Source organism: Brachionichthys hirsutus, chromosome 4, assembly GCF_040956055.1.
Source record: "Brachionichthys hirsutus isolate HB-005 chromosome 4, CSIRO-AGI_Bhir_v1, whole genome shotgun sequence".
NCBI lineage: Eukaryota > Metazoa > Chordata > Actinopteri > Lophiiformes > Brachionichthyidae > Brachionichthys > Brachionichthys hirsutus.
The window spans coordinates 6,341,358-6,363,587 of record NC_090900.1 but is presented as its reverse complement, the minus strand read 5'-3'; the positions used below and the strand labels follow the sequence as shown (position 1 = coordinate 6,363,587).

Genomic DNA, 22,230 nt, shown 5'->3' with positions numbered 1-22,230 from the left:
TGGCTCCTCAGAAAAGGTACAAGACCACAAAGAACAGCCTAACAGAGATGTGTGCTTATAGGGTGTGTGTGTGTGTGTGTGTGTGTGTGTTAAGATCATTAAGATCCATTCAGCGGTTTTTACGTACTCCTGCTAAACGCAGCATATACCCTTTTTGAAAAATTGCGACAGTATCCTCATCTTGGGATCGGATTTTTGTATCTACATTTGCCAAATATGAAAATGAAAAAGGTTTTGGACAGATTCTATACTTTGACTTTCATCCTCCTTTATCACTCAAGGTCATAAAAGTGAGTCCCAGAGTTCCAAATCAATCGTTTCAAAATCCTCCTGATTTTAACAGAGTTTCACTGTGAAATGAACATTAAATCAGCGCCGTGCCCCTTTTAGTGTTTCAACTAACAACTTACGGCAATATAGAAAAGTCTTATTGTGCACCCTGGTGTATTTTAGTAATTTTCATTGCAAAGCTGCGTGTGAAATAAATCTGAAGCTCTTGGTTGGATGAACAACAAAATGCATTTCCCATTTCACTAGGAGGCGCTACATTTCACTGAAGCCTTCAAATTCATCTTTTGTAGACAGTCTACCAATAGTGGAGCTTTTGTTCACCACACACACACACACACAGAGAGAGAGAGAGAGAGACACTGGTGTTAATGTGATAGAAGACACAGATAACAGACGTAAACGACGTATCATGTTAAAATTGGATGCCTTGCAAACATTTTTTTTTTTTACAGATGCTCATGGACTCATTTTGTCCTTTGCATATTAATAGCCCTAGATAGTAGATACACACACACACACACACACATGGAGACATAATTGGTTAAGTACGGAGCAGAGCCAACTTGTACCTCTCGTTGCCATGGTAACCAGAGAGACTGATTTTTCTAGAAGTACTCAGATCCTGTCTTATTCACTTGTTTGTTCATTCATTCCTTCTTTTAGCCTTTCTTTGTTCAGTGCTCTCTCCATCTCTCTCTTCTCTCTCTCTCTCTCTTTGGATGTTTTTCAACCCATTTCCATTTTCACCTCTCTTCCAATAAGATAGCCTCTTTGTAAATGAGGCAGACTTGAAACCAGTTAAAGAGAATTGAATAACGAACTGTGTCGTGTCGTCAGTGGTTGGACGGTGGGACTGACAGACTCTGACACGATATGGAAGCTGCTGCAGCGTCTCTGTGTTTGTCTCAGAGTTGTGCAGTGGATCTGGACTGATGTGATTCTTTTATTTGGATACGTTGGTTTTTCTTTTTCACTTCCAACAAAAATGCAGCATCACTTTATCTTTGCATCTATATTTCACCCCTTTGACATCTCATCCTTTGCTTCTTTTCCTTCACTTCCCCTTTGATGACTGCAGAGCTCTCTCCAGGGTGTATCAGGTTATCATTGGCCAACAAAGCAGGAAATAGGAAGTGGATATTGCTTCATGGGCCGAATTCTGCGGTTACTGCTGTGATACAGATGTACGCTACACACACAGTCAGACGCCTTACCATTAAATAGCTTCACGATCTAGTAGTATAAATGTTGTCTTTCTGCAATAAAAGAAGAAGAAGCCTTTCGTGTTGATAAGAAATACATAATTTAAATTAATTAGACGAAGCATGTGAAAAGGATCGTATAACGCGAACACAATTATGCCGTGTGGATGCAGAAATGTAGACAAAGCTTAACCAAGATAAATTAATTTCACTTGAAATGTTTATCTTGTTTACACACAGAAAGTGAATTAATTAATTCAGTAGAAATTAAAGTAGTAACAGAGCAGAAGACAATGCAACAAGATTACAAGTTATAGATACAAACGGGGAGAAACCAAGCTGTAAAGCTGGGAGGAAATGAAGATGGATGATCTGTAGTCTTCTGTCGGCGTTCGGTCAAAGACAAGTAGAGCGAGGTTGGAGAGGAAAAGACAGACAACGTGTCAGCATGCATGCAGTCAGCCCCCCCCCCCCCCCCCCCCCGGACCGAGGCGACGGGTCAATGGGTGGACGCCAGCAAGGTCAGCTGCCATGACCTTCCAGTTAATGCCGTTACCTACATACACTAAACGCACCGCACACACAAGCACGCGAAACGCGCGCAGAGACACTTAACACAAAGCAAGCAGAAGAGACAATGCGATTCCCAGAAAACAACATGAACGAGTGAAACAGATGAGTGGTGAAGATGAGACACAGGCGGCGTGGCACACACACGCACACAGACACACGCACACACACACACACGCACACACCCTCTCAGGAGTGCGATTGATGTGGAAGTTAAAGTTAAAGGTATATGAGGGAAATACATGCAAATGATGAAAAACATCTACAACCCCAATAAGACACACAGATAATATCCACAACACAAACCACTTTTCCCATGATGCCATGCAACATGGCCTTTGGGAGGGTCTGTCTTGTATCTATAGAGTGTGTTGCTGTGTTTCATAGCTGCCACATTGATCATGATTTTTGGTTGAGTCATGCCTTCATCAACGCCACCCTCTCCTCTGCATCTCAATCAAAAAAGACACCAAGTACAAACAATAATGTAATTAAAAAGTCAGCTTTGCAGCATAGACCCTCTTTAATTGATGGAAGTGATTGTCAAAGGTGGATGGAAACAGATGATCGTTCAGCAGCACCAAGGATACTGTTGGGGATGCAGGTGTAATCAATCAAAAATACAATTTCAATCTTGAAATTTGACATAACTGTAAATAGGAAGGTGTACTTTTTTTTATTTTTATCAAAGAGTATGACATAATTCTGACATAATGTCTTCACCTCCAATGTGTCAACCAAAACATCTCTGATCCTCCTTTAGGTAGGGCTGTATGACCCCCTGCATGACCCCAGAGGCTGAATGAGTGACTGTCAAGATAACAGGTATAGCTTCCAATCCCATCAGCTAAAAAAAAAGTAGTGGATCCTACTGTAAGATTTAGGAGGTAATCTAAGGGTTGGAGCAGCCGGCGCTCGAAAGAAGAGCCGTTATTGATGCAGGAGGCAGCGATGAGATGAGAAGTGAATTCCTGACTGAAAGGGTTTCAGAGCACTTTGGTATGTTAAGAGCAAAGAGTCACAGGAGGCACAATGCATCAGTGTGTGTGTGTGTGTGTGTGTGTGTGTGTGTGCAATGCAACAAGTCCCACCGACCATGGAATACAACGCCTGAACCTGACAGGAACCGCCAGAACTGGATCATAGTTTACAATCGACTGAGTGAATCTTTACAAGCAACTTCGCTGGATGTATTACTTGAGATAGGCGGTTTTGAAAAAGAATTGACCTCATCAAGACCTTATGCTGTTTGAAAAGCTGCCTTGGTGCATCTGCGAGGCTTTTAATTTACATGTTGTATCAAAGAAATGCAAAAATAAAAATAAAAAAGAAAGTTCAATGGGGTGATTTAAAACTAGAAAACACACATAAGCTAACCTCAGGTCGGTCAGGAATTCAAAATTGTGAATAAAACAAGGGATCACCATGAGCGTATCTGTTTTGCCGTTTGCACCTGCGCCTCGGTTCTTCATTAAAGCCTCTTTTTCTCCTGAACTGAAAGGCGAATGTGAGATGAATCCTTGACGGCCCTCAGCAGAGCTGCTTTACCTCAGTTGTGTTCGTCTGTATCAGAGGTAACAATGAGCTCATGCAGGTGCACGTGCAAACACACACACACACACACACACACACACACTGGCTGGGAGCAGCGGTCCCCTCAAGATTAGTCAATTATTAAGCGGTCTATCCCTCTAAGAAAGAGTATTATTGATTATCGCTGTAGTTTTAATAATTTAGTTGCTTTAATAGTAGAGATATGGAAAGAGGGGCGAGAACAAACAGCAGGGGGTAGGGCTGGATCCAGAAGCGGAGGAGGAAGACTCTCTCTGTTCTTGTTGTGGTACAGCTCTGACAGAGTATGAATGTATCCACTTCCATTAGCTAAAGCACAGTTTGTCAGTTTCTGTCAATCTAATTAGCAGGAGTGTCAAATAATAGCTGAGGCCCTCGTATAACAACGGAATTATTACACCATGCTGTAGCCGCATGTCTTTTGTGTTTAATTGCTTTGATTCACTCCGGCGTTTCCATCTTTTCTGGTACCATGCAGTGGTTTTGGCAAAGGTTTATTTCAGAAAATAAAAATTTAACAAATCTGTATTTTGCTACTGTAAATAAAAAAGAAAAAGAAAACCAGCAAATTACAGTGTAGAAATTATAAATATAAATGGTGGTGGCCTCTTCATGAAGAACAGTTTTTAATTTTAGTGACCAGCGTGAGGGAACAAGTTTGTTTTTCTTTTTGTTTCTTGTGTTATTAAACGGCAGTTGTCTAAAAATGAGAAATTAGTCATGTTTTCATCACTATATTATCTTTATTGTATTGTATTATATTATTTTCTCCTACAATCAGCATCTCTGACTAATAGTGGAAATCTTTACAGAAACTGGCTGCTTCAGTGAAATTTTATCAAACCAATTCGTTCTGCTTTTTTAAATGTAATTTATTTTTCTTTCATTTCATATCGCTTCTGATTACTGACTTACGCATGCTCAGTTTTGCTGCTCATGTTCATCTCTCCTTTGATTCATCACCGGCTCCTGAGTTGGCCTGAGTGAAAAGGATGAGACAGCAGGTCAGCCACATTTATGCCTGCATTTTAAATCTCTGACATTTTGTCCCGTGTGCTGTCTCCTTGTTAAAAATGCATCATCCGTCGGTGCAGGAGAGACTCTTCACTCTGAGAAGCACCGCTTGGCTGAAAAATTCATGAAAAAAGGTTTTTATCTCCCACTATTTTGTAGACGTGGCTCAAAAAAGAGGAGAGGGTCTTCTGATGTCAACCAGCGTGTTGCTGTTAGTCCTGGACAAACAGGTATTGGGCCTTGAGCTTTCAAACATGATGTTAAAGGATGCAGAGAGACTGCAGCAGCTTATTGTTTATTCACCCACAACACATCTCATGTAGAAACATAGAGAGAAAGCAGGAGAGAGGCTGATGAGATAAATCTGCTTTGTTACAATTTGAGCTTGATTTTGTGATAACATTTCAGTTTATATTATATTTCTGTTTGATTTCCTCCTAAAAACAAGTCTTCGCTTATCCATCAGAAGCAGTGTATAGGTCCTCGTGTTTAATATTCTGACAGCGGAGGCTGCCGTTCAGGACCCATCTGCCACAATGAGTCAGTGCTGGTTTATTTTAACCATCAATTCACTGACTAACCCGCATTTACCTAAAAACAAGCATGTATTTAAGGGTATACCAAAAACCAAAGGTAATCACGCGACAACAATTTAGGCAAGTTTCTTGACAGTATTTAAATCTCCAACCAATTAATCTTTTATTGTTCTTTATTCGGTTTCAAATAAAGAACAAGGGCAAAAACCGCCTCGCTGAGGACTTGAGACATCATGTTAGAGACGGCTGTGTAAATGAAGGCATATAAACTTTTACTTTAGGTCTCATATGATTTTCTATTCAATGTAGATTGAAATTAAAATATAAAATCATTATTTTGTGTGACTGGAACAAATAAAACTGAACTGACCTCCACTGATTTCCCGCAGCAAAACCAACATGCAGCAGCGACGACGGAGCCAATGGCATATAATGATGACGATTACTGTATTATTGATTATACCACTGATATGTTTGCTGGGCACCATGTAGTCAGAAGAGAAAGAAACGCACTACCTGTATGCATTAATGCCAGCTTAGCAGCTCTGGACCCAGTGTTCAATACACAAAGCCATTATTAAATGAAGCTGTTAAAAGTTATTTCCCCTGTCAGTGAGTGCTGTTTTTTAAATCCTAGTGGTTTAGCCACAAAGCAGTGAGCCAAGCCGACTAACTGTCCCGCTGAGGCTGCATAGGCTCAAACCCCAGACGCACCACTCTCCTCCTCTGACCACAACTCCCAGCAGCCACAGCACTACACCCACTCCCCCCTAAATAAAATAATAATAATACATTCATCCACAACTCCAGCGAGGACCCAGGAAGCAGGTAACAGTGTGGCTATTAACACCGGCTGTATTCACACAGGGAAGCAAACACTGGTGTGACTGCATTATTGATCGGCCTGGATATGTTTTGGTTTTTTCCCCTTCTTAAAAGCATTTAGCAATCAAGCAATTAGTTAGAGCTTAATGTAGGATGTCAAAACAGTGGTATTGATCCAATGGGCCAAAGGAGGAAAGATTGATCAGTCAACTCATTATGCTGCTGGCGCTGCCTCGTCATAAACACTCCAGGAGAGACTCCATCAAAAGCTCGTCCTCCGTCTACTGGCGCTCTTCTGTTGCTCGCTCTATCGCTTTCTCTGCATCAAGCTCCCCAGCGTTTCCTGTTGTTGGCTACTGATGCTTGATTGCAGTATCTGCACCTGGGAGCTTTATTTATCTGGATGTTTTTTGTCCACCTCAATATTTGTTCCTTATGTCCCCAAATCCCCCCCTTGTATTTATAAACCTATTTCCCAATTTATTTCCATTTTTCCTCCTGGTATTTCATTATTTACCTTGTACTGTACAGTATATTTGCTTATTTCTTTCAGTTTATATCGCTGCCTGACTCGCATCTCATTTCTCCATATACAATATGAAAATATACAAACACTTAGTAAGAGTTCAGAGGAGGCTGTCAAGCTGATTTTGTTTGCATCATTTAAATTCATTCATGTGGAAAATCAGGCGGCTGCAGGCACATTTGATTCAGTTTAGAGAAACAGTTTGTTCAGCAGTCATTTCAGAGTTTCTTATTGTTCAGTGTTCTGATGTCAAACTCATTAAAGGCGGGACAAGCTGCAAAATAATGAGTGCTGGCATTTATCAAGCACTTCATAGACTTTTGTTTTTTCCCTCCACTTTGGGGGATATTCAGCAGCATTGATTTCCAACATTTGTTGATTGTAAAAAAATATATAAAATAAAAAAAGGGAACAAAATCACACTAGTGTTAAATTTTAATACATGATTTGTGACCACTTTGCTGTGCATGCAGTCATATTTCAACTGAATATAATCTAACCTGTGCCTGACCTTCCTGCTTTGTAGAACACAGAACATGAATTAACATTCGATCCTTACTGATCTGTCCGAAGATTTCAAATCAACTACAAAGTTAAGCTGCCGTGTCTCTTTTAATAAGACACTGACTGTTTCTGCTGTCAAAGGACAACTGGGTTTAGATTTACTCACAATGGAAATATTACATTCTGTTGAACAGCATTTCTAGTTTTCCTGGATAGCATCTGCACAAAGAACTCAGCCTCGACATAACTCAAAATGAAAAACAAGAAAATAATTAGTAAAATTGCATTTTAACAAGCAAATATGACGCGATAAGTTGAGAACTCATATCCACATCCACAACTTCATTTTTTCCAGAGTAGTTTCTTCTTTTTTTTAAAGTTACAAATGAAATTATAATTTCAAGTGAAATGTAATGTTTATCATTCAAAGACATAAACTCAAACAGCCAGTCATTTTCCACGTGTCAAGGCTGGTAATGCTCAGCAACAGGAATGGATGTAAAAAGGGGAGGGTGCAGGATTACGTCAGGGACATATGAAAGAAATTGTTAGGTCCCGAGAAGGCACTTACAAAATAGATGAACCCCAGAATGCGGAGATGGAGACAGAGTGTCAGTTATATGTCTTTAATAATGTTTCAACCAAAAACGGGTACTGAGGAAGGACGGGCTGGAACGTCCAGTCAGACAGCACAAGCTCACAGCCAAAATAAAACTCGAGCAGCTGGAAATGTCCAAAGGAAAAACCAAAAATCACAGCCGAAGACAGTTCAAGACAATGGGCTGGAGAAACACAATGATCCAAAAATCAGTTGGTTGATGGGAGGATGGGTGGCAGGTGTCTCTGCTCTGCTCTGCCGATCCGTCCGCTGCCACGCCCACTGCTGAGAGAGAGAACAGGAGAAAAACAGAATGAAAGATGGGAATACTAAACAAATGAACACAACATGCCATAAAAAAACACCAACTCCCGACAGAAATGACCGACAGGCGCTCCAAAAGGGCATGCAGACACGTTTAGGGTAACTGGAGCTTCAATTCAAGCGCAAACACAGCAAGCAAAGCAGCAATAAACTGGTAGGTAGTTAAATGTGTGTGTGTGTGGCGAGGGGGGGGGGGGGGGGGCAGCTGTGCTTCAGTGTTAGAGCAATCATCCTCTCCAGCACCTCCATATCTTCCACTCTTGAAGGAAAGTGTCCTTGGTCAAGATACTTCTCCCCTAATTACTCCCAGCAGCTTTTCTATTAAGCTGTGAGTGACTGCCGTCGCTTTATGTGTGAATGGGTGAATGGGTGAATGCTGGCTTGTGCTGTAAAGCACTTAGAGGGATCTAGACCAGAGCGGCGCTGCACAAGTACAGTCCATTTACAGTCACCATATGTGTGTAGGTCTGAGGTGAGAAAGTACAGAATGGATGAGGGAATGAGGAACAGGTGGAAATCAGGCGATGGAGTAAAGAAATAAAATCCCGAGGGCATCCGGTGGACAAGTGGAGGATATGTTTGAGGAAATTGGAATGTGGCTGTAAGCCGGAAAGGACGGTGAGACTGATGACAAGATGGACCAAAATAAATCGTAGAAGGCCTCAGATGATCTGGGCTTAGTGTGCATTATTCAAAATGTCAACTCAGTGGACAATTTCACCTTTCCACTTCCACCCGCAGGACTTCAGAGAACCACTCTCAGGTGAGGAAGGCAGCCAGATGAGGAAGTGGAATGGAAGCGGAACAATCTCTGTTCCATGTCTCCTATATTTAATGCACATGTGCAGTGCCATGCGGGTATTGATCTGAAGATCAGCCATTGTTTCAGTGGCTACTATTCTATATCCTTTACTTCAGTCTCTGAAGGACATGAGGACTCCTTGAAGCGCTGCTTAACCTCGGCCTCGGCGGAGGAAACACGATACAAGAAGTTGAGATGTGATGACATGTTATGAGATGAAATGAGAACATAATAATATGAGATGAGAAGAGATAAATGTCCCCTAACTTGTGCTTTGCAAATCAAATTAATATTCTCATCTCATTTAACTCTGTAAAAATTCGCATAAAGACTTTTACCTTGTTCTTCTGCTCCTTTCCATTTTGAGCCGGCTCCTCTTGGGAACTGGTCATGTGATGTTTCCATTGTAATTCACATGCCCATTTTTCCTCGTCGCTGTTTGCTGTGTGTTTTATGGCTGTTTTGCCGAGGGGGGGGGGGGGGGGGATCTGAGAAATGAAGCGTTTCATCATGAGAATGGTGTAATATAACAGCTGCTGCTGGTGGACTTTGAGATTCACCTCATTCTCCAGTCCGTTCTGCCTTTTGTCTCTGACGCACTTCTTCTACTTGTTTTCCAAGTGTTCCACTTGATAACAGCTTTCAAATGGGATGTCAGTACACTTGGAGTAAAAACAGCAGCAGCACGAAATAAAAGTATCAAAGATGAGTTTTTCTAACCACAACCTCGTATTTCCCCCTTTTTGTCTTTCTCTCTTTACTTCTTTCACTCTTGTTCTTCTCTCTCTCTTCTTCCCCTTTTCTCATCTGCTCCAGCATCATCCTCCCTTTCTCTCTTTCTGCACCAACAAGTGTCTTATATTTCCAATGATGATTTAGCTCATAAATCTTGATAAAGCCACTGGCTGTTCCATTTCAGTGGAAACTCTAGCTGCAGCAGGGCGAGACATAAGATGAGCAATGGCTTTCGTTCATGAGGTTGTCCTGGTTTTCCGTGTTTTCCATGTTGATGTCATCCTCTGGGAGATATTGTGTAAAGGGATTTGCTGTAGTGCTTCATACAACCATGTATGTGGTTTTCCCTTCACCATTTTTAGTTTGGATCTAATTCTTTTTTTTTCCAATGATAGATTACTTTTAGCAGTGTTTGAATTACAGAACAGAAAAGTTGCACAAAAGAAGAACTTCTCTATTATAACCCAAGCAGACTGGCAGGGGGAAATAAATTAAACCTCTCTTCTCAAAATTAGATCTGTGCACCATAAATACATTTAGCAAAAACTGTGAACTCTCCGCTGGATTAAAGATTCCTGATTGCGCTGATGTGGCTCGGTTTTCAGTTGTCAGGCGTCTGGTTCTGGCTGTGGGTCTAGAAGTTAGCTCCTAAGCTGTTTTCATGGGAAGTTCCACATAAAATGTGCTTCATAGTCTCAGAAGTCAGAATTTCTATGTCTGTCACAAAACTATTTGTAATTTCCTTAACCATGATCCACAAATATCCCAGAAATGAGCTCAGGACTAAAGCGGGGCACGTCAGTCCACCGGCCCGCGAGGGCTGTTTGAAGCCGCTTTAATTCTCATTCCTTCTCCTCTCGCCAACTGACACTTTCAGTGAGGGCAATGTTTCTCCTTTTTCACATCCATCTGGAAATGGAGTGTTATTTATTACCTGTTACATTTTCATTGTAATGAACTCATTTAACACGGTGACTTATCTCCCTTTAAACATGTTGCTCAGCAGTAGATCAATGCAAAGGTCGCAGAGTTACACCTTAACTCTGTCTGCTCTGTGCATAGAATAGAATGAAGAAATAATGATATTCAGAGGAAAGAAAATCACATTCATGACTGTTTAGATTATAATTTGCACCAGCGAACAACCATCATGTTGTAATATTCATTGGTAGGGGAACAGATGCACATCCGCAGTCAGTGACGTCACCGAACAGGTGCAGCAGTGAGAGAGCGCCACTAATGACTGCCTGTCATCCCCTTAAAAACCTCTAATTGGTCCACGTCAGTCTGAGGCCGCTATGCCTTGCTTTGTCTGCAACCAAACCATTGTTCCATGTTTCCCCCCAAGCAACAGTCGGTCTTCCTGCAGCTTTTAGATCTTCTGGGAAGGCTCTACAATAAATCATATAGTATTAAGGCAGAGGCAGGCTTGGTGATGCTTTGAAGTACCCAACACCTTAAAAACACACTGAGCCTTGATTTTGTTGCCATTATTTTCATGGCAGGATAATTCATGCAGGGTTTCAGTCACTTGTTACAAGTAACGCATCTTTTTTTGGATGTTGCAGCCCTTGTTTGGGAGAGTTTGAACTCCATATTGAATGTTTTAAGAACACTATGTTCATTGAAACAACAATTACATTACAAAAAAGAGATAGGGACTATTGGTAGAAGGATGCTGGGGGTGGAACTGCCAGGGAACAGGGCTGTGTGTGTTTGCTGGGTGTTATTTATGAGGTTTAAGTGCTGTGTGCAGGAATTCTCCACTCTCCACTAAGTAGAGCAGGACTACCCCTCATTTTCTTCACACTCATACACTTAAAAACAGACACGTGTGCTGAGTCTATGTAGTTCTCTCAACATTCCCCAACCCACCCACACTCTGAGAATCAAGTGAATTTTGTGCCGCCTTGTGCATTTCTCATTTCCTTCCCAATGACATTTTTATTAAAGATCAATTGTAGACAGAGTGTTGCATGAAAAGAACACAATAATTTAGCTTTTCCGTCATTGAATCAGAGATTTAGAGATCCACTCTCATCCAATTTGCTTGTACAATTCCCCGTAAAAGCCCTCAACATGCTCCTAATCTGTTTTCTCTTTTCTTAAAAGACACTGGATTTATATTGGGATTAACAGGACAGGAAAGATACAGGAATATGCTCTATCATGAATTGGATTTTAAATCTTCTTTTTCACATTAACATCCCTGAGGATAACCCCCCCCCCCCCCCCCCCCCCCAACACACACACACACACACACACACACACACACACAATTAACTTTTCAGTGTATTCAGGGGATTTCATGTGACATAGCACTTTTTATTAATTACATTGTATCACGACAGACTGGTGCACATTCAAGGAGAAATCAAACCATGATCATCATCATCACCATCATGACTCACTGTGATCATTTCCACTCCACCGCCGTACAAATTCCCTCTGGTGTGTGTTTCTGTTTGTGTTGTATCACACTAACACACATTAGCTGTGTTATTCTGAACATCTCCAAGTGTTACCTGGTGTCCTTTTGCGTTACAGGCATTACAGCATTTAAACATAGAAATATTTCCTCCATACAGAAACCTTATAGGGCTTGCCTTTAAGTGTTTTTTTTTGTTGCCATTTACAATCTGTGTGTCCACAAAATATCCATCACCGTGGCAGCAGAGAAACTCTCTCAACACAGAGACAAACTGCACAAAACTCCAGATGCATCCAAGCACAAAGGTAATCTCCAACATGACCTTTATGATGTGTCAGCAGTATTCGCACCTTAGAACATGATGCGAGATGTTTGTCAGCGAGAGAGAACAAATTAAATGGGATACGGATCAAAACACACACAGGTGCGATGCGTCCCTGTGAGTGCAAGAGGTTTTGTTCTGCTGAGTAATGCGGTTTATCCCAAACCTAGACCGATTTATATGTTTGTTTGAGTGAGGCGACTTTGAGATAATATTGCTGATATACTATTCCTGTGAAACCCAGAATTTAGAGAGCTGTTTCAGGCAGAAGGCTGATTTTGGAGACATAAATAGATCATTTTGAGTGTTTCTATAAATCTTAGCTGCCATAATTCCAAACTCAGTCCAACACAACTGGGTAAAGTCATTCATCATGCATTTGTGAACTGCAACAACAAATCAGTTCATGATTCCTGTGTTAAATCTCATTGAATTTGAACCGGGATTTTGGCCAGAGTCTAAATCCCTCCTGACTTACGCCAACATCAATCAGCCTTCCACACACGCACACACCAGCAGGAGAATGAACAAACACCGCTCTGCATCTCTGCAGCGTGGTGATGCTTTGTGACTTTGCGAGTCCCGTCCAGACACACAGTCCTTTGCCCTCTACTTTCAAGACAAAAGAGAAAAATGGTACAGTCCTGGATACATCAGTGTGGGACGCTTATTTGTTCAGCAGCTTATTCACATTTGTACATTGAGTTTTGTTCATTGATCTCACTGGAATTCCATTTTACAGAACAGAAAAAAAAAGTAGCACTTTTAGAGACCAAAAGTTTCACACACACGTTATAGGCAGCATAGACGAGAAGAGTTGGCTGAATAGTCTATTTTACAGTAGGCCACTTGAAGAAGAAGAGAGAGAAAGAAAGTCTGTGATTGTCAGTCCATCCTTTTCTGAGGTGTCCATTCGTACAGCAGTTGTTTAATCAGCTTGATCAATATCTTTGATCTTAGGCATCGGTGCAGAGACAGCCAAACTTCAGCCGGAGTTAAAGACTCCAGTATTTTGCTGACAAGTCTTTCGCATAACAGCCACCGCTCTGTCAGGAAGCAGAGCACGTACATACGCACTCAATGCAACCAGTTGAGATGTTCCTTCAACCTGACTTGTGCCTGCGTGTGCTGCTTCTCACCATTTTTGCTGGCCCCACTCACACACACACACACACACACACTCTCTGCCCTCTGCTGTTGTGTGGCAAGTTTTGAGTGTGCCCAAAACTACTCAGCTGTACAGCAGGGATGGTTTCTGAGGACGTTGCCAGCCCGTATTGCCAATGCTACAGGCGTCATCTCTCGCATCCACGCCTGACAGGTGGCAATCACTGTTCAACATGCCAGACTAAATATAGAAATATGGCCCGACTGGTGAAGCAGCCATCCCTGCTGTAGAGTGATAGAGTTAAAGGCTTCAGCGTACGCGAGTTCACGCCTGGCAGCTCAAATACACAAACAATCGGGATTATCTTTACATGTTTGCTCAAACATAATCCATTCGACTTGTGTTCGTTGTTGCAAAAGGCAACCTTAGAAATAGAAAATAAATGTACAAAAAAAATTCTTAATTAATAAAATCAAAGTTTTCACGCTCACAGACATCGATACATCAGGTGCTGTTGTTGAACAAGTACAGTTTCCAGGATGATGCTTTACATCTAGTTACAATGGCTGTAAGTGGAACCAGTGAGTGTGACCTTTTAAAAATATGCTCACGATATGGTAAAAAAACAAAAAGACATTCAATCTGTTTCCTTGCATGCATGTGAGCTGTTGTGTATGCAGCGTGCCGATAAGCCTTTTCAGCAGATATGTGAGCCGTGCTCAAGTGATTCTCATAAATGGGGATGTGTGGTTTATTATTGAGTTTCTTTTCAATGTAAGCTGTTGGTGGATTGCCAGTAAAATGTGTGTGTGTTTGTATGTGTGTCTGTGTGTGTGTGTGTGTCGGGACCAGCTGCAGGAATGTGGTGGAAGCGTAAAGTTGAAGTTGTAGCTTATAGAAAGTCTGCAGTGATGATGGATGCTCACTTTCACTTTCTTCCCGAGGACATGCATCGCCCCGCTCGACTATCTTTTCTTCCCGCTCATCTTTCTCCCTGTGAGTCATCCATACCTTTTCTCCCATCACCTTCTCCTTTCCGCTTCATTGCTTGGGCTCCGAACTCTATCGCTTCCTCTGCATTTCTACTCGTATGCATTATTATTACCTCTCTACTTGTTTCTCTTCTCCACTGCTCCTCATTCCAGGTCCCTCTCTCGCTCAGTTCCCTCTCTCCATCCTTCCTTCCCAGCCATAAAACAATAAGTCTTGAATGTCTGTGAGGAGACTGTGCTAATGGAGCCCATTAGCCACTAATGAAATATACATTACACCATTACAGTGGACGGGGCTCGGCTAAAGCACTGCACCGCTCAAATAATAAAACATGCACAATTCAATTTCCTTCTCAGCCTGTTTAGAGTGTCTTTCAGTCCATGCATGTGTGTGGAGATGGAGGGATGACAGGATAAGTGTAATACAGTGTGTGTGTGCGTGCGTGCGTGCGAGTGCGCTTTGTCACGTGCGTTCCCTCCAGCTCAGACGTGGTTTTCAAGGATGTCTAAGTGCTGAGACCCTTGATGATTTAATATGGGTTGACCAAATAAACCACACCTACAACAGCCCCCGCCACCCACACATCTGATCCTGATCTGACCACTCAAAAGCCAGCCTCCCTCAGCAACCCTTAAATCCCCACCACCCCACACTCAACACCAAGACCTCACGATTGTCGGGCAGCCACGGACAAATGAATCAATTGATCTCCCGACATGAGAGCCTGACATCACGAGTGAAGCATCTGTCACTCTGAGGGGGAGGAGCGGTCGTCATGTTACCATGTGTCCTACGAACGTATGTGTCCGGGTCTGAGCAAAGTAAATATGAAACAGAAAGCAGCTGAAAAATGCGGTTATGAGTGAATATATTGTTAGAATCATGTTTATCAGCATTGCATCAGGAGATATAATTGATCAGTGGCAGATAACGTAAGCTTTTTTTTTTTACATTTTTACATTACATTGATGGTTCCAGTATGGTAGAATATCCTCAGCGTTCCACCTTTTTTTTTCTCCCTAGTTCGGTTTAGCTTCAGCAGGCACTGTAATTAATAAACATTATAAAATAAAAATAAAAATAAGAAATAGCAAACCTGAAGTCATCTGACAAACCAATAAGCAGAGTCCTTCTGCCAGACCGAACACAGCGGGATGGCTTATCATCAGCTGCGTATAATGTTTTCCACAGAGCAGGTTGGATAAATGCTGACATTAATAATCATGTACAGTTTGTTGAGACACACAGAAAGACAGGCAGACGGGGGAACACAGTGGATTTTATGGCTCCACATCACACTGAGCAACGTTCTCTGAAACGTCTCACCGTTGTACAGTCTCATATTTACAGGCAGAGGGTTGAAACTCCCGGAAATCCCCATCCCCCCCTCACTGAGCCGCATTGAAATTTCCATATGCTCATATGAGTTCTGTTGTCTTGACAGGCGGCGAGGGACGACTAACTCGATTTAAAGTCCTGTTTGGTCTGATTAATTTAGACCCAGTCTGTTTAAAGCTTTCAAAAAGAAACGAGAAGCTTTCTTTTTTTTATTTTCTCTCTCGAAAGTTAAATTATTTAAAGTCTCTGCGGGAAGTCAGAAGGAGAAAAAGGGTAGAGCGACACAAAGGAGAGGAAGGCAGGAATGAAGGATAGAGGCGGTCGGGGATGAATCCAACGATTTCTTTTTGATTGCCTTTAAGAGTTTGATAGTTTCACATCCTGTACAGCGGCACTTGCACTCGCAGACTTGCGCGAGCATCACCTTGTCCACCACACACACACACACATGTACACACACACACAATTTCATTTCCACATACACACATACATACAGCAAACGGCTCCACACAAATACAGTCACGCACACACATCCAAAAGCTCCTCCATACTCCCCCTGTTTTCATCCCAGTATATCCAGGTACACAGGGGAGGCCTTGGCCAGATTGAGGAGCAGACAGTGGATTTCTTTGATGTTGAGTCTCATGTGTGGTTCTCTCTGCCAGCAGCCCAGCATCAGGTCGTATACTTCTTTAGGGCAGGTCCTGGGGCGCTGCAGTACCCGGCCCTGGGTTATGCACTCTATCACCTGCAGAGACAGGAAATCACACACCTCAGGTTCAGCGCTTGTCTTTGTCGCCTGTGTTGTTAATGTGAGACAAATAATGAATTAAAAATGTGAGTGGGAATGAATTTATTTATTTATTGAGGCTCTGTAGTTGGAGCATACTGAAACAGACGGTGCAATCCTATTTGTCAAAAGCCGTGTTTATGCACAAGACTTCTAAAATGCACAGCTTCTTGCTTTAAAGTAAATATTTCTACTAAATGGAGCAAAGCCCGCGATTTCCACCAGACAGCTTGAGCCGCGCTGCTGCACACACAACGCTCACATGACAGGCCTCATTCTCCTCCATCATCACCCGCCCCACCCTGTCAGACTCTCTAAGCTGCAACAGGTTCCCATCGGCCCAGCCTGTCAGTGCTGCCGCTGCTCTACGTGCATAATGCTGCCTGGTTTTCACCACCCCAGCATCCACCTGTAGGCTACAATTTCCTCATCACTAACACCTCGATGCAAACGCATCTGGAGGGAGTGATGCGGGCAGTGCCAGTACATAGTATATCATAAGTATAATAGTACTATCAGTTTGTAGAAGCAACAACATTTAGCTAATTAAGCTGTTACCTCCTCATTCTGTCACTCATCCGTTTTAGAGAACAGCTTAGGGTTAAGGGTTAAATATATAAATAACCAGCAAATGTCTGAAATCATCATGTCTCACACAAATGATCAGATTTGAACCACAGGGTGAAATATCAGCAGATATCTGATCGATGTAAATAGGAAAAAAAGATCATTGGTAGGGCTTGTTATGTCAGTGATCCGATGTAATTGAATATATCTGAAAGGATCGATATACGGCATCCTGTAAACTCAGCAAATAATTAATTTCACCTTAAGCTCCTCTCCTCTTTTCTTTTATAAACTGTTAAATTCATCTTGATGCGCTTCCTCCTCGTGATACATTGTTCAAGCATGTTCCTGAACTCTCTGGTCTTGTGCTTGATGCTTCCTTCTGTCATTTCTCACGTCATCTAGTTCACCTTGTTCCACTTTGCTTGGCCTTCCGTCTGCGGATTCTCTGTTTCAGGTTTCTTGTTCTTTGTGCCCTTTAAGTTTCTTCTGCCTTTGCCCTTGACATTGATCATGTGATTGTTTGAACCTGTTCCTGATTGGCTCGTTCTTCCTGCTCCACCTGTTTGTCATCATCACATCTCCCATTATATTTAACTGCCATGATTCCTCCTGTCCTGTTTGCTGCCAGCAACTTTTTAAGGCTCTTCATGTGTCCCAGCTTCTTCTCTTGTGTTGGATTCACGCTCTTCATGTCACAGGTAAGGGAGTTTTCTCTGTGTATGATGTTTGCCTGTATTTTTGATTTCGCCTTGTGTCCGGATCTTGGAGTGTTTTTTGTTTTTTTGTCAGATCTTCTATGAAATTGTGCTCTTTGTGAATTCTTCGTGGAGTTATAACACCAAATTTGATTTTGTGTGTGCTCATGCGTAAGAAGTTTCCGGTGGTGCTTATAAACTGTACCTCGTTATTGGAGAGCTGGTACCAAGGCTGTTTTCCATAGGTGAAGATTTCCCACAGGACAACTCCTAAGCTCCAAACATCACTCTCCGTAGTGAACTTTCTGTACATGATGCTTTCAGGAGGCATCCAACGAATTGGCAGCATGGTGTGACCTCCGACCTTTGAATATAAAGCAGAAACGGAGAACATAACGTCAGTATGTAATGTAACCGGACAGAACACTTTCTATAGCGCTGCGTCTATAGTCTATAGGTCTCTTACGTTCATTTCAATTGCGCTTTCATGCAGCTTTTCACCTTGATCCCAATCTCACTCAAGAATACAATGAGTTTCAAAGTAGCGATGAAAATATTCAACTCCTTATAGCTGCTGCCTGAAGCTTTTTAAAAGTGAGTAATATTGAATTTTAATCCAGAGTAAGATGCATCCTCTCTGACTGTAGCATATATAACTCTTAATCAGAGAATCAGGCCATTTAACTGAAGTATTGTGCAGAAGCATTTGCGTATATTTCCTCAAACAAGATAAGTGTGTGTGACTTGGCATAGACAATTTATTGATCATCTATGATCAACCAAGTCAGACAAGAAGTTGCTTAGTCAGGTATACAGATATGCTGTAAAATCCATGAGCCAATTTATGTCAGTCACGAGTGTTGGCAGTCATTCTACATTATAATAGAGTAAAAATGACTGCATTGTGGAGCTACTCGAGTCCTGTGGCCAATACATTTAATTAAAATGCTATTGAATTAGAATTTAAATTGTCGAGCGAAACGGCAGAGTAAGTTCTAAGAAAGTAGAAATGAGCAGCGAACCCCACACAGGAGCTCGCCGGCACGCTGAGCCACGTTTGCTATTTCATTAAGCTCTAATTTGAACAGAGCCTTCGGAGTCTGTTTGATTTGCCCAATTGCCGTTTCTACTGTGATTAATTTCCGCCTCTCACAGATCGTAGCACCTTTCACACGGCCCATTCACCTTTATTCTGCCACACCGTTCTGTAGAAGCGCTATGAAGGTGAAACGGAGGAATCGTCGTTGGGAGTATAGTTACAGCAGCAAACCGACATTTGTTTAAAATGGTCACGAGACCACGGAAACGGATTAGTCGATGCATTTTGTGTGCAACCCACACGTTTAAAACACAGCAGCAAGCAGCTGGCTCAAAGAGTGCAGCTCGCCAAACGCAGGCATGCTATCTGGGTTACAGAATGCAGTGAGACTTATGCCACTGTCGGCCTGCTCATAAAGAATTAATAAAAACTCTGAAGAGCTCATCAGTCGTGAAGCACAATCTGAAATGTCACGGTGCCGTGTGTTGATAAAAGCTGTGGTTAACATGTCAGGTATGGCCGGACCTAAACTCTTAACCTGCTTGAAAGTGAAAAGGAACGGAGCCCAAGCCCACATTGTGACCCCCCCCCCCCACCCCCCTTAGACTCCTTCCATGAACATGAATCTAACAAACCAATCTGCAAGCTGTTGCTCCACACAGATAGCACAATCCATTCTCTGAGCTTTATGACTGCCATTAATGTCTTGGTACTCTCGCCTGTTCTGTTTCTTATGTTAGTCGGTGTGTTATTTAATGGAGTAATAAAATGTGGACGGTCACATAGATGGAGATCAGTGTCACTGGCACGCCTGGGGAGACGTATCTGCCTCCGTCTTTGCAGCTCGTACTCTTTTGAACCAGCCCTTCAGTTTTTCTCCCTTTAAGGATGCATCTCGCAGCTGGAGAGGATGTTTCTTATTTTTAATTTTTTTTCTTTCTTTGTAAAATTCAAATGTTTTTTTACTGGCCATTGGTAGTTCAAACAGAAGTTTCCAAACCAGTGAGCCACATTGGCTAAAATGTAAATATGATTACATCCCAATTCACCATACAACAATATACGACAACATGTAAGATTATAATAAAAATATGCTGCCCGTAGAAGATTTGCTCTGATGAATTACTATGCTGTATTTGGCTTAGTTGTTCAGGATTAAGTGGTTGCATAAAAAAGTTCTTGTAGTATTATCTAGTTTTACTCTCCCAAACTGGCAGCTGTATCATGTTCAGTCCGCTTGCTAATATGGTGAACTTCGTTCAGACCGGAGAGTAAAACACAACAAATATTTATAAATCTGCTTACCATACACGCATAAAATAAATAAATAATAAAAATCTGAGGTTTACAATGTGTTTAAGGTATTAAACTGCCTCACAGCCAATGACTTCCTCTGCGTCAGTACTGTAATTGTTTCTGAAACGGAGCATTGAATTATCTTTTTTTGTTTTACTCTTCGTAGCTGATCTCTCCCTCTGATGGGCTGAAGTCTTAATGTGCGTCTCTCCAACTGCTTGGCTGCATTGGTTTTAATGTTTAACTGCCTGTGTGAGTGCTGTGCTTTAAGAGAGAGCGAGATAGAGAGGGGGGCGGGGGGCAATCTAAGGATCTAACTGGTTGAACTGACAGAGGAATGGGAAAGCCTTAAATGTACATTTTCTTATCCTAAAGGGGACATTGGATACTCAGACTCTCCTTTTGCAGTGGAGGATTGAACATTTTTGAAAATAAATTCCTGAAATGTAGACAGTGAATCTCTCTGTCATCAGCTCTTTCCGTTTTCTCTTTGCTGTCAGGAGCTTTGTCATCAGTGTTTGTCTCCTTATGGCTGCCCCCCCCTCAATCTGTCTCACTCGCTCTCACCTTCCCTCCCAGCCTGCCCCCCCCCCCAATCTCGATCCTAATATTATGCATCGTTTCAGCTAGACCGCTGCTTAAGTGTTCCAGGAAACCTTATGAAAACAGGAAAAATATCCCAGAGGATCTCTTTTGACCTTCTGGGGGGCTACAGTATTCATGGCAACAGGACTGGCTGAAAAGAAAGCATTATGGGGTGCGGTGTGGGAGGATCTTGTAGGCAAGCTACCCATTGTTAAAGAGGAACCTTACCTTAATTACCCTCGCCGAAGAGGAGGCGAGGGTATTGCAATTGGGTGCGTTTGTTTGTCTGTCTGTTTGTTTGCTTGTTTGTCTGTCCGAGCGCATAGCTCAAAAACCAGTAACCCAATCGACTTGAAATTTTTACAAAAGCAAGGTTAAGTCCGTGGCTCGGTCCTCCCCGAGAATGGTGTTGATCCGGATCTGGATCCAGATTCTAGAATTATTTTTACATCTGGAATTGTGCCTGTTCTGTAAACTGCCACTTTAAGAGGGAGGGACACGAATGGCATGATGGGAAAAAGAGTCCAGAAGGAGTCTTGTAGTACATTCCGGAGCAGCAAGCTAGAGCAGGTTTGGCCCCTCTGATCAAGAAGCCCTGTTTACTGTCTCACAAGATCCAATAGTCTATTGGAGGCGAGGGTCTGCAATCTCTGATTGTCTTTCTAGTTACCCTCTGTGTTACTATGGGGGGGGGGGGTAAACCTCTTTCCAGGATTGCCAGTCTCTTCCGCTCTCTGTCTTTGTGTACATCCGAATGGTTTACAAACGGCTCTATGCCAACGGGCCTTAACTGCAACGAGACTGCTCAGGATGCTTCCCGACTCTAGACCGAGTTACCAGGATGCAGAAGGCAATACAATTTCATCCAATGTCTAATGTGATGGACAATAAAGTTGTAAGAGCTGATTTAAAATATCCAGGTGGAATTTGATAAGAATATGACTAAATTAATTTTAGTCCAAAATACAGCATGAGTTATATACATTCAGATTATTTTGCTCTCACTCTTGTGGCTTCTGTATTTGCACATCCTATTGGAGCCTTCATCCAGTCAAACCTTCAAAGGCCAACTGCTTGCTGCACACACAGCGGTGCCTTTTATAATAAATGCAAATAAAAGACAGGGAGAAAACATCTCAGAAGATTGGAGGAAAGTCTGCACTGCTGTATCCATATATTATGCTTCATTCTCCTCTGTTGTCACCAACCCGACCCTCTCAATGGGAGGAGGCGTACCCATTTGTCTCCCAGTGTTTCTGCCGCTCCGCTCTTTCGCCTTCAGCATCCGAAATTGTGTGGAATGACTCTTCGCATTCTAACGTGTATTTTGTTTGTCCCGGACAATAATTGTTCAATTTTGCCCAGTTGCTCCATTAAGAATCTGTTTATCAGCCTTGATGGGTCGTAAAAGAAAGAAACACCGACTAAATAACTCTCGGGGGACTGGTTTGTTTTCTTCTGCTGTCAGCGGCGTGCAATAGTCCGTCTGAAGACCCATTTAATTTTTATCCTACACATTTGGGCATGAAATCAGTTTATGATAAAAATGGAAATGTGCTTTGGT

At 42.2% G+C, this 22,230-nt stretch overlaps 1 protein-coding gene across 1 annotated transcript in view; it reads right to left on the bottom strand.

Annotated features, from left to right (window-relative positions):
- Nucleotides 1-16,253: 16,253 nt before the first annotated feature.
- ntrk2a (neurotrophic tyrosine kinase, receptor, type 2a) overlaps nucleotides 16,254-22,230 on the bottom strand; it is a 49,461-nt gene continuing 43,484 nt past the window's right edge. The window contains exons 19-20 of the mRNA XM_068760764.1: nucleotides 17,952-18,110; nucleotides 16,254-16,439 (exon numbers count right to left, since the gene is read on the bottom strand). Of these exons, the coding sequence (XP_068616865.1) occupies nucleotides 16,254-16,439; nucleotides 17,952-18,110 (345 nt within the window). The remainder of the gene's footprint in view (nucleotides 16,440-17,951; nucleotides 18,111-22,230) is intronic.